General features: G+C 38.8%; 1 protein-coding gene and 2 long non-coding RNA genes across 4 annotated transcripts in view; 2 read left to right on the forward strand and 1 right to left on the reverse strand.

Annotated features, from left to right (window-relative positions):
* LOC146484706 (uncharacterized) overlaps positions 1–13,441 on the forward strand; it is a 28,780-nt gene that overhangs the window by 6,034 nt on the left and 9,305 nt on the right. The window lies entirely within an intron of this gene.
* On the reverse strand, positions 702–10,408 carry LOC146484707 (uncharacterized). Of its 2 annotated transcripts, none has more exons than XR_014863551.1 (3): positions 9,583–10,408; positions 4,123–4,212; positions 702–1,722 (listed from the first exon to the last, which is right to left on the reverse strand). It is a non-coding gene; the product is annotated as an uncharacterized LOC146484707 (long non-coding RNA). The 2 variants fall into 2 exon arrangements; XR_014863550.1 differs by having other exon boundaries at positions 4,123–5,224; positions 9,400–10,408.
* Positions 5,786–6,796, forward strand: LOC146484708 (uncharacterized). The gene has a single exon (XM_085104425.1). The coding sequence runs from the start codon at positions 6,041–6,043 to the stop codon at positions 6,794–6,796; it is 756 nt and encodes a 251-aa protein (XP_084960551.1). The 5' UTR covers positions 5,786–6,040.

A 13,441-nucleotide genomic window follows, 5' to 3' on the forward strand; every position in this document is an offset into this window, starting at 1 on the left:
CAACTTTCGGCTTGATCACTTGCTGAAAGCTGTAACTTGAGATGAGTCTGGTTTTGATTCTCGCTGTATGTTGATGCATATTGTTGTTACTCCGTGCCAGAGAATATTGAATTTTACTGATCAAATAACCTTTCATAATTAACCAGACAACGTTACTTGAACTGAGTGGTTTTAACATTGTATCTCTATCCGTTTCTCGTTACACTTTCAATTCCAGAGCAACCGAGTCAAACTTGAAAAAAATTCCCTATTTGTATTTTGTTTGATTCATAAAAAAACAACAACAACGAGTACTGTTCAGTAGCTTTCGTCCGAATATTTTTTTTAAACACCAGGATTTCATACTTAACGGATTCTAAATTTTAAGCCCGAGATTTGCCTTTGGAGGGGGCTTAATATTGGAGGGAATTTACCGTTTAAAATTTGGTTTCAAAATCCTTATAGCTAACAGTTTAAACAGCTAAATTTTACTGAATTAAAATATCCTAGAGGACGTATTGTTGGCAGGCTGCTTGGGCGGATCTGAGATTTAGGAATTGATTAATTTTCGATAACTTTTTTCTCGGGAGCTTGTATTCGAAATCAATTTACACGCTGGATCATTCGATAACGTAATTCCAGACTTTAGATTGGCTTTGCGGTCATCGCACTGTAAAACGAAAAGATCTGTTTTAGCTCCAAAAATGGGGCCGTTTCGGTGAGTAAAATACAGTTCTATTTTTGGGGCTAATTTAGCCCATTTGGAATGGAGCTGTTTTGGCCCCAGTAAACGGGGCTGAAATAGCCTTTCATAAGGTAGCCAAAACGAAGACACAGAGGAGCTATTTTGGAAAAATGGGGGGTTGTTTTGGTTTTTAAAAGGGCTGAAATGGTGCACTTGGGAGGCCAAAATAGCCCTTCTGGAGTCGTTTCATGCCTTTAGAAAGGAGGAAAATTGGCCCATATTTTGTGGCCGATTTAGCCCAATTTATACTCAAAACAAACCTTCTCTAAAGGACTAAATTGGCACCAACATGTCTGAAACGACATTCTTTATAAGAGCTGTTTTGGTCCTTAATTATATAAAATAGCCCTCTTACAAGAACTAAAATGGTTCTAAGCATGCCTCAAAATGGCCCCATAGTTGAGCCATTTTGAACCTGTATAAAGGGGAAACAATGGCCACAATGGGTGACTGATTTAGCCCATATAATTACCAAAATGAATACACATTTAAGGCTGAATCAACTCCAATATAGCCACAAGGACACTTCACTTTAGAACTACTTTAGATTCAAGATAGTCAGAAACAGCTATATAAGAGGGCTAAAATCAGCTACTGCTTACCCTAGAATGGTTTCAATTTTCTGGTTGAGTAACACTCATTGTACTTCCCTAATACATGAAACTGATAAATATATACACAGGAGAAACATTTTGTGAACAACACAACATTATTTTATTCTCTCACTTTAACTTTTTTGGCAAACCAAACTGAAAAACAAAATGACTGCTAAGCCCTCTCTAAAAAGGACAAGGCTTTGCTGTCTTTCAATACCATGTTGAATATATAAAATGACAACAGCAAAACCCTAATGCTGTCCATGATATCTGGTGAGGAATACTGTACAAAACCTTTCCTTAAAATACAACATAGAGTTTGTCAGAGTCAAAGCCTTCTCCAATAGCAACAATTTGGAGTTGCGTAAAAATGGCGAGGTCATCATCAACTGAAGCAGTTCTCTGTAATACAAAAACAAAAACAAAAATTGAAAGATAAGTCACCTTACAAGGTACAATTGACAACCTAAAACTGCAAGTAAAAATTAATACTAATAACATGATAATGAAACACTGGAAGCCAGGTATAGAGATACCAAAGACAGGGAAGTTGTTACTGATGGCTGCTGAGTGATAGAACACAGTTATAGCCCACTTATCAGTGGGGTTGCTGTAAAAGTGTATAAAACCTCAGGGGCTAGAGCCATACAGTTTTTAACTTTTTTTTTCTCCTCATTGCTTGAACTTGTTATGAATTTGGTATCAACATGAGTTTCTTTGTTACATGTATGTTTTGTTAAGGACATATGCTGTACCTGCACTGAACTGCCTATAGGCACTGCTCTATGGTACAAATAAATGATTTATACTGTATTATGAGATGATATTTATAATGTATATAGTATATTCAGATGAAATTCATTTGAAAATATAAGAACCTATTTTAAGAACCTTGGTAGCCTAAATTTGCTTTAATTACCATTTATATAAGAACCTATTTAGGCTAAATTAAAAAGTTCAGGTTCTTATACGTGGGCTATTATCAACGAAAAAGTCTGTGCAAAACAAGTCATTGATAACTATCACTGTTAAAGGCCCTCACATAGCATACTTCTAGAAATTTTAGCCCAGTTTACATGACAAGGTTTTTGGGCCCGGCACTCCTAAATTTGGCCCGCCACTGTCCCATTTACACTACAAAATTTGAAATGATTACTGATAATTCAACGATAATTTATTAAGGGCGACCTTGCCTCCACAGAACAGGTTTTGCCAGGTTTTATTCCTGACACAGAGGCGTCTAACCTTTCAGACGACGCCCTTTTGTTTGTTGAAGAACATGTGCACATGTGCGACTGAATTTGGGCACGCTGGCCCATTTTTTGGCAGGCCGAGGCTACCTTGCAAGGCGGTCTCCGCCCACCTAAGTTTTGGGCACACAGGCTGATGAACTTTACTTTTACATTTACATGGCAAAATCAGGAGTGCAGTACCATAAATTAGTGCCCCGCATGCCAAAATTTAGGAGTACCGGGCCCAAAAACTTTGTAGTGTAAAACAGGCTTTTGTCTAGTCTGTTTGCCTCAGGGTCCAGTGGCCAAAAATAAACTGCTAGACACTCTTTGCCTAGCTACACATGATCGCAAGTTCATGCTTGATTAATTTTTGTTTCTGTACCCTGCTGGTAAAGACACTTGATAATAGTGTTCCTTAATTGAAGATAACCAATTACTTGACATGAGAAGAAGAAAGAAAAAAGTCCTTGAATGAGTTGCAATCACAAAAACTATACCCAGAGCCAAAAAAATATATGGATAAGACGGGCATCCACCCCAAGACCAAAAGATGTAACATAGGAAACCCTTAGGAGCATCTGGTAAAATGCAGCTACTGTCAAAATATAATTGTAAACTACAGTCGAACCTGTATATAACGCGGGCCTTGTATTAAGCGGCCACCCTCTATTAAGCGGCCAGTTTTCAAAGTCCCTTTTTTTCGCTCATACAAACGCTGCATTTGTTACCTGCATTAGGCGCCCACCTCTATTAAGCGGCCGCAGCCACCCTGTAGCAGTCCTATATTTGTCTTTCTTTGCTATTTTAATCTGTATTAAGCGGCCACCCTTGAATGGAAACTAAGCCATACGTTATTTTATCCGGATTTTTTTGTTGTGTTTAAAATGTGATCCAGCATCACTATAAAGAAATAACATGTACAAAGCTACTGTAAGCTGATACTCGGCCGTTTAATATAGTTAACGCTTTTCAGATGTCCGCAATGTGCTGAAGTACAGTACCATATCACGAACGCTAAAAAAAAGTTTGTTTTGAATATGCTTCACTCTCTAGCAAGAAATTCCTCTTGAATTAGCTTGTTCTTCAGCCATGTGACATTGAACATTGAGCGTAACAACTATGAAATGACGGAATGAGATTTTTTGCTATGAACTGTAAGTCATAGAAATAGAGCACTGTATACCGTAGAAGGGTAGAGGACAATTTATATTTATTGCATAGTACTTTTACACAATGTCACGTATATTATACCATTGAGTTACAAGTTGGCACTGAACTTTAAAGTATTGATCGCTTGAAAGAGTATTGACTGTCCTATTGTTTCCTTGCATGAAATGTTTTTGTATGATACGCCATTAAAATTGACATTAGACGACGCCCAGTGAGTATTTTTAGTGATCCTGTATTAAGCGGCCACCTGTATTAAGCGGCCAGTTCCTCAAGTCCCGAGGGTGGCCGTTATATACAGGTTCGACTGTACTCCTCAATCATACACAAACATAACAAAATTACTTGATGGCATGTGTTATAGCATAATAAAATAACTATGATTAATACAAATACTAACCTCAATTCTAGAGTCTAACTTCTTCCTGAGAACAGGGTTGATAGAACACTTCAGCATGAAGCTAAGTTTGCTCACAAATGACATTTGTATCTCGACCACAATACCACATGCAAAGGCAAAAAAGAAATAGATAATTATTTAAGGCATTGCATCTACTGTAAAGTGATCAAACATCGTATAACAGTTTATCAGCAAAAAGCTTTGCACCCAACTGGCATATACACTGTACCTTGATCAAAGTACCACAGAGCAAGGAAAATAAGGAATTAATAGTTTGAAACAATGAATCTACATGTATAGTATTTTGATCAATCAATGCCTAATAGTAAGGATTCCTCAGCTAAAAGCTTCGCACATAACTGGCATATACCTTGATCATAGTACCACGGAGCAAGAAAAATTAGAAATTAATAGTTTGAAACAATGCATCTATAGTAATTTGATCAATCAATGCCTAACAATTAGGATTCCTCAGCAAAAAGCTTCGCACCGAACTGGCATATACCTTGATCATAATACAACAGAGCAAGGAAAATTAGAAATTAATAGTTTAAAACACTGCATCTATAGTAATTAGATCAATCAATGCATAACAGTTAGGATTCCTCAGCTAAAAGCTTCGCACCTAACTGGCATATACCTTGATCATAGCACCACAGAGCAAGGAAAATTAGAAATTAATAGTTTGAAACAATGCATCTATAGTAATAAGATCAATCAATGCATAACAGTTAGGATTCCTCAGCTAAAAGCTTCGCACCTAACTGGCATATACCTTTATCATAGCACCACAGAGCAAGGAAAATTAGAAATTAATAGTTTGAAACAATGCATCTATAGTAATAAGATCAATCAATGCCTAACAGTTAGGATTCCTCAGCTAAAAGCTTCGCACCTAACTGGCATACACCTTGATCACAGTACCACATAAAAAACATGTACAGCTGTAGCAAGGAAAGTTATAAATTGACAGTTTAAAACAATGCATCTAAAGCAATTTGATCAATTGTTTAAAACCTGTTTTTAAAAACATTTCAACCGACTTATCATAATAAATAAACTTGCATTGCTATGAGGAATAAATAACAATGATAAAGTTAAGCTGCAGCTGTTATATTTTATTCTAAGGCCCTGTTTATACGTCGCATTAGAGACGAATTTAATTTACACGAATTTAATTCCAGCAATTTTCTTCGACGGTAAAGCGACGTATAAAACGAACTGAATTTCTCCTGTTAAATTATATTCGTCCAGACGTTTTATCCGTGTGCCCCAGACGGATAAAACGTCTGAAATGCGTGTCACTTTTATACGTCGCGTTTCAGTTGCATCAAAGTAAATGCATACATTATTTTTCGACTACATAAATTATTCCTCCGGTTAATTTTGAGCCCACGCTCACAGTTTTCACGTGCATAGCATGCGTACGGGGAGAAGAGGTCCCGCGAAAATAGAAAACATGGCGACTGCTGCAGCCCTTTTCCGAAAAACGTTGAATCAGACTTGTTGGTCATGCGATGCTAAAACGAAATACAGTTGCATTTCATGTGACAAACCTGTATGTGTTCGTTTCGAATGTTCTGTGGCTGAACTGGATGAAGAGGCGGAGGGATGGGAACCGGGAAAGCGAGTTGGGTAATGTCTTCCTTGTGCAAGAATTTATACACGAACATCCACTCCTCGTAGCCCAGAAGCATATATCTCGGCAAATTTCGTAGATGAAACATCTTCGCTATCGAAACAGAATGATCAAGATTCATATTTAAGCAGTGACAGCGAGGAAAAGGAGCCACAAGTCCCCAACAAAAAACGCAGAAAGCAGCCTGAAGATGGTGATAGCGAGAGCCCCGAGGAAACCGCGGTAAAAGTGAAGAAGCGTGGTAGAAAAGCAACGTGGTTGGAGACCCAGGTGACTGACATGGTAAACATAATTGTCAATGACGAGAACATTCTTCGGAAGCTGGTTTTCACGAACACCAAGAAAGCATACAACACTGAGGCTTATCAGTCTGTGTTAAATAAACTGAACGAACAATGTGAAGATTCATTCCCATTCACAGTAGAGCAGATGAGAACCAAGTTTAAATGGTGTGTAGCCACATGCAAGAAGATCTGTCTTACTGTAAAGACAGCAAGTGGAGTGAAGAGGCTGACTGACGAGAAAGGATATGGAAAGTGGTTCGACCTACTCTACCCTATAGTAAAGTCACGTGATTCATGTCAGCCTGAGCAAGCGCGTGAACCTTCAGCCAATGAGAGTAGTGCCAAAGAAATCATTGAGCATGAGAGCAGTGATTGCAGTACTGTCGAAGGTAGTACAAAGGAGCCCCCTGAGAAGAGCATGTTTGTACCAGTTAAGAAGAAGGGTAGAAAACATAAATCAGACCAAATTACATCAGCTGTAGATTTAATAAGATCTGTAATTGAGAATGACCCAACAAAACAGCTCTTGGAAGGCATTCACGAGGAGATGAAACTAGCTAGAGAACAAGAGAAAAGGTATTTGGACATACTGTTGGGTTCAGGTCAGCAACCCTTCCAACAGTATCAACATCATGGTGCATATAGCAGCACACCTTTGTTTTCCAACAATGGTGTGCCTGGAAACCAAACTCAGACAGAAATTATGTACCCCCCTGAGACTGCTGATGGTTTCACTCAATACTTTTATTGACTCTGGTTTTCTGACATTTGCATGTTTAAGAATCTGTTGAACAAAACATGCAAGATCCATTTTTGTTGAATTTTCTACTTGGTTTAGACTTATTTTGATAATAAGCTTCTCATCAAAACAGTGGTTTTGAAAAGAGTAAATACTCCTTAAACAACATTGAAGGTCTTTGTTAATATGTTTCAGTTTGTTTCATTAACAACATCTGTTGCAAAGTTGACATTTTAAGAACTTAAAATAGTTATAAAGCTACAATAAAGTTTGGCCAACATACCCATGTTTGTTTCCTAAGGCCTTGTCAAACGGTAGACATGTTGTAGGTAAAATCCGTTCTCAGCTTAAACTGGAGTTTCCTTTGTTTGCTATCCCTAATAATTCATGATCATGAGTAATTAGGGTTAGGAGACAACGGTAATTCTGACTCAACCTAGGTTACAAACGGGTTTACATATAAGAACAGGTGTAACCTACAACAAACACACCATACCAATTGTCATGATTTTATTGTCATTGCTTTTGGACTTTTTTTTTTCTTGTGAAACCACACAACATTTATTCATCAAAGTATGGTCACCTAACTCAGAAGTCCTGTGGTACAATTCCTCATAGAGGTTGTTAATAATATATACTTCAGGGTAATATGCTTAAAATGTTTGTATATTATTTCACCCTAAATTGAAAACTCAACTTTCAAAAATATCATAATTTTTTTTGCCCTTCCAAAATATTGCATGAGCATTGTTTTCAATTTCTCATGGGACTTTAAACTCTCGCCAGATACTGTAATTTATATTAAAAACATTGCTTATGCAAAGTTATGGAGGGAAAAAAGAGTATTACGGTACTTTTTGAAAATGCCCTATACTCAAATGGCTTAATTCAGTGGTCCAACAAGTGTAACAGCATATTGACTATCATGATGTGTTGCATACCTTTTAGTGGGAGTCCCACCCCCTCATTTAAGAATGCTCCCTTTATTTAATAACTATATCAAGCAAACTCCCTTGCCAATAGAAAATCCCTACTTGGCAAACATCAAAAATTTAAAAGTAAATCAAAAACAATTTCCAGGTTGAACACCTGATTAGTTATATGCTGTTACATTTTAGCTCTTTTTGAAGATCTAGCAAAAACAGAAAAAGTTAGGGCTGACAGATTACTGCCCTTCTTTCTCTTCCCAAAATTTGTCGAGAAGCGCTTTTCTTATCTCTTCTGCATGATGTGATTTATCCTTCTCCATGGTGCAGTTTCTCATCATCAGCAGTTCTCTGACCTCCTTCCTGCTTCTTCTTCCATGTTGTGCTGGATCCTCTGTTAAGTCTAACTGTGATGGTAGTGAATCACCCATGTCTACACAGATATTGTGAAGAACAACACATGCTAATGCAATGCATTTAACGGTATCAGGTTGACAAGATGATTTACGGTATAGAACTCTCCATCGACTCTTCAGCTGGCCAAAAGCCCTTTCTGATACCATCCTTGCCCTGCTGAGGCGGTAGTTGAAATAGTGCTGTTCAGCACTCAGAACAGCATTGGAGTAAGGTTTCATCAACCAAATACGAAAAGGGAAAGCTGAATCCCCTAGAATCATGGGATAAATGTCTGTTCCTTGAATGTTTTGTGATATTTCAGGGATCACTTTCTTTTCCGTGATATCACTCCATAGCTGTGTAGACTGAAAAATAATTGAGTCATGTGAGTTACCTGGGAAACCCACGCTGACCCACAGGAATCTTGCCGCAGCGTCGACAATGGCCATCATAACAATAGAGAAAAAGTTTTTAAAGTTATGGTACTCTTTACAAGCTTCCTCTCCACCAGGAGGGCACTGAATTGGGATGTGGCAACCGTCGATTGCTCCCCAACACCAAGGAAATTGCCAAAGCTGGTTTATGTCTACCTAGCTTCTGTAAAATCCTGCTCAGAAGTTGGGAATGATTTGTCACTGCCTTCCTCCATAAGTTTTTTACGATTGCCTCGCAGACTTCCTTAACAATGACATGGATGGTTGCTAGCCCAACGCCAAACAATTCTGCTATTGTGTACAGGTAATCACCCCTCCCAAGCCGATAAAGACATATTGCTAATCTGCACTCCGGGGAAATTGGCATTTCAGTCAGCTGATCCTTTGTGATATCCTGCCTGATATTCTCTAGTATATAGCAAAACGTTTGGCGTGTCACACGAAAGGTTTTCTTGAATCTTGAATTGTCATAAGTTGACCACACCATCTCCCACCATCCAGCATTTCTCTCACACCTTCGGACACTACGAAAACGTTCCTCTTCTTCTCCCACTTGCTGCAGTAATAAACATAATAAAGCTAGCAGTCGAAGCCTGAATTTTCGTCTTACGGCTACAAGCGTTGCCATCTGAAAAGACAAATTCCTACGCCTTCGCCTCGCCAGAGCAATCTTTAGCATTACTGCCTCTCTGAACGCCGCCATGTTGTTTTTGGAAGTTCTCCGCTGTCAAAAGTCAATGCAGTCACAAAACGACATCGAAATTATATTCGACGTCTAAAATGAACCGACATTTAATTCGTCTCCCAGACGAAAAAAATTCATCAATTAAATACGTGTCATTAAATGCGACGTATAAACAGGGCCTAAGGAGAATCTGATGCAAAATAATGGCAATTCAACTTTTTCTGGTAGCTTAATTACCAAAAATCCCGCGGCATAAGAACTATCAGCACCGCTATCAGATACTACACTCTCCGCAATAAATTTAGGGGATAAGTTACGAGCAGAATTCAAACCTACAAAAATTATGGAAAGACTCACCTGAAAGTAAGCTTAAAATATTGTGCAAGCATCACGCTCTGTTGCAAATGTGTTTGTGGTAATATACGATCCGACAGTAAAGAGAAAATCATAAATCGCAAATTATTAACACAAGGGAATCGGCTGTCCATAATTTGACTTTCCATTGCAGTCAAATCGCCAAGACTAGTGGAAATCAAACTAAAAACTTTAGTTGACGAAATTTTCCGTTGAAACCCTCCCGCCTGAACGATTTGTCATGCGCGTTTGGGAGTGCACTCTCGAAGATTTCTGGGAGTGACGTATGCTCGTATCCAGGCTCCTTCCACTGGCGGAAATTGCCCTGTTTCCTAATCCTGACAGACTGCAACAACATATGGTCCTATATCATGGCCGCCAAGTGAATAATCTAAAAACAAACAAACAAAAAGAAAAGTAAGAAGATTATTTTTATCGGGCTTCAACTCCAGCTCAGTTCCAAATATTAAAGCAAGCTCGAACGCAAGTACTACTTACTTTATATTCTTGCGATGGTTGCCGGTGAAGACGTTCCTGGCTTCCAAGCCATGTCTTAATTTCCTCTTCAGTGAACGTTTTGGCGAAGTTTTCCATCGTAAAGCGGTCAGAAAATAATCACAGTGACTGAAATGGACTACTGCAAGCTTCCAGTATAAGCTCGGTTCGGCGAATGAAAAGGACTCAATAGTAAGCAAATGCAGCCTTTTTGCCACAACTGGACAAAACGCGGGATTTTATTGGACAACGGTAATCATGCACCAGAAGGTAGAAATTATAAAGTAAATTTTCCCACAAAATTCTCCTTGTCACCATTTTGCTTTACGTTAAAATTCAGTATATCGACCCTAATTTGGACCCATCTTGGCGTTATTGGAAATGGCTATACCATTTGGAGTCAAAATGGCTCAAGTGATTGGGCCATTTCGCACTGTAACAAATTGGCTCTGTTTTCGATGTCTAAACGCCTCCATTAATAGGAGCCGAGACGGCCCTACATTGGAGCTAACTAGACTTCAATGGAAATGGTTCGACTAATTTGAGGCAAAATAGCTCTAGTGATAAGGGCCGATACGCACCTAGGGGCCGAATTATTTTCCACTGTGGGCCAAATCGGTTTTTGGTGGGGCTAAAACGGTTTTTATTGGGGTCGAAATGGACCCACTTGACAAAATGGACCCACGAAGAGTCAAATCAGCTCCAGGGGCCATAGAGCTGAAACGGCACTTTGGGGCTGAAACAGATCTTTTGAATTTACAGTGCGGATATTTGCCGTTATACCATATCATGCTAAGGCTGAGAAATAGTGGCCGTTAAATCATCTTCTACCGGTATTTCTTACAAAATGAAATCAGCGAGATCTAGCAATCTCACTTGTCGTTTTTAGTAAAACAATTGACTCCACTCGCGCATGTTGGATATGGGAACAATACCAACTAACGCGCGCTAGTGGAATAATTTTTAATTCTATGGTATTGTCTGACGGTATAACAAACAGCATCTCCTGAAAGAGTTTTGTTTAGAACGGTCACAGCTTCAAGCCCAAACTCAAAACCTATTACTACATGACACAAATGGAAGTTTGAATCTACAAGGGTTTGAGAATTGGTCAGAATTTATTTACCGTAAAGAAGTTGCTTCAGCGACAAATAAAAAGGGAAGTGTACAAAGCAGGCATAGCAATTACATGTAGCCCGCAGATTAAAAAAGGGAGGAGTCATAAAAAGGAATCAATTATTTGAGATGTGTTGCTAATTAAAGATTGTTTACTCAGTGGTAAATGAAAAAGAAGAAACACCGGTCATGTCTACTAATAGGCGCGAGGTTAAATTTTTGCAAGGAAATGTAATATTTCCGTACGTATAATCAGTCAGTTTCAAATTTAAATTTCAGCCATGCAATTGCACCTGGCCAAATTCAGAATAAAATAATTTTGATACTTCAGAAAAAAATTAGATGTCGTATAATCAAGAAAGTCGCCTATTTCTAATTATATTAAGGTACCAACACATTCTCCAAATTCGCCAAAATTTAGTGTCGCGAAATATGACCCTTCGAAATCGCGAGAATAAAGTTGTCACAAAACTTTCCTGTAATAATGCACGACACCTTCGAAAACATACTTGATAATTATTTCAAAATAAAAACATTTATCCATACACTCTTCATAATAATATTAAGAAATCAACCTTTTCCCAAGATTGTTTTTTCACCACTTTTCAGAAAGTTAATGACCCTTCACAAGGTACATTAGCCTCCCATGCAGTCGTTTTTAGGGGACTCGAATTACCTCCCCTAAAAACGACTGCGTGGGAGGCTAAAGGTACATTGGCAGGTTGATTTTGAGTATTTTTCGTCAGCATTTTCAGTTTATTTAACATTCCTAATTTGATGTCTAAAATGTGACTGGTTCCATAAGGTCAACTAAGGCCCCGTCCACACATGCGTTTTCGTTTGAAAATCCATTCATTTCGATGCGCTTTGGCCTCGCATCCTCACTAGAAAACGATGGAAAACGCTGAGCGAAAATGCATGCTCCAGAGTGGAGGTGTTTGTCAAAGGAGCGCTAATAAGAGACCTTTAGCAGAGACGACGACGACGCCAACGAAAACGGGACTTAAAGTTGACGTTCGCGTTTTCTTAATAAATTTGCGATGATTTCTACTCATTTAGTTTGTGTAATGGGGCCGAACTATCCAGGAGCTGGCGTCGTAGGGGCGCCTTGAAAGTTCAGAACGAGAAAGGAAAATTGGTGCGTTCAGCTTCTCCATAAAACCTTGAATTTGGTCATCTCACGTTTTCGTTTTGCAGAGGACGACCACGAAATGTACGTGTGTTTATAACACACGTGCAGAGCTAGCGGTTTGCTAATAAAATCGATTGTTTTCTGGCGTTCTCGTTGACGGTCCCTGATCAGTTTGGACAGTGCAGAAATCGGAGGCTGACGCAGGAAATGCTACAAACATCGTACGCGCGTGTATTTTTCGTATGCGCAGATGTGGCACATAAGCGTTTGGGAATAGGTCCGATTACCAGCCGCTGATAGAGAACTGAGTCCTCGCTTACCCCCCGAAGAGACTCTTCCCGTGGAGGAAAACCCGGCCGACTCGAGGGTGCGGCGGAAATATTAATCGAGCCTAATAAGTGTATTCATACAGTGTGGACGGGGAAAACGCTGTGAAAACGATAGTGTGGATGAGATCATTTTGATGCGTTTTCCGCAAAACGAACACAAGGCGTTTGAAAACGCATTAAGGTGGCCGAACACAGTTTGCGCGCGCTTTACAGATTCTGTTAGTGATGTTATTAAGCGCGCTTGAGGGTTGTGGTACGCAAATATGGCGGTCAATGAAGTGATCTCTCAATTTCACATGAAATGAATAATAAAGATAAGTTTTGATCCTAAATAACTAAGTTTCTCCTTTCTGGCCTCTTTTTCTTTTCCTTCCGAGTAAAAAAGTCATTCAACAAGACCTTTTGCATGCTTTGCCATGAAGCCCAATTAAAGCCACGCATGCGCATTTGACCAAAAAATTGTGACTGGTTGTTTTCGTGGAAAAGAACTGTTTTCTAAGGAACCGCTCATTAAAATTTCGTGACATTTGGCATGAAAATAGTTTCCTAAAAGCGTAACTTGTTTACAAAGAGAAACCTGAATCTAACAGAGGGTATCTTCACAAAACATGAAAATGCAAAATCAATATTTACAGGAGATCTCTCTGTTAAAATTACATGAAAGTAGTGCAACTGTGTCAGTGTTTTGTGAGTTTTTCTGGATTCAAAAAAATTGAAAAAAATGTAATGAGTACGTTTTCTAAAAATAAAGGAAACCTAGTATTTATGGACATCTTATAGTTCGCTGCGT

The sequence above is a fragment of the Pavona decussata genome, unplaced genomic scaffold (assembly GCF_977016875.1).
Source record: "Pavona decussata unplaced genomic scaffold, jaPavDecu1.1 SCAFFOLD_31, whole genome shotgun sequence".
NCBI lineage: Eukaryota > Metazoa > Cnidaria > Anthozoa > Scleractinia > Agariciidae > Pavona > Pavona decussata.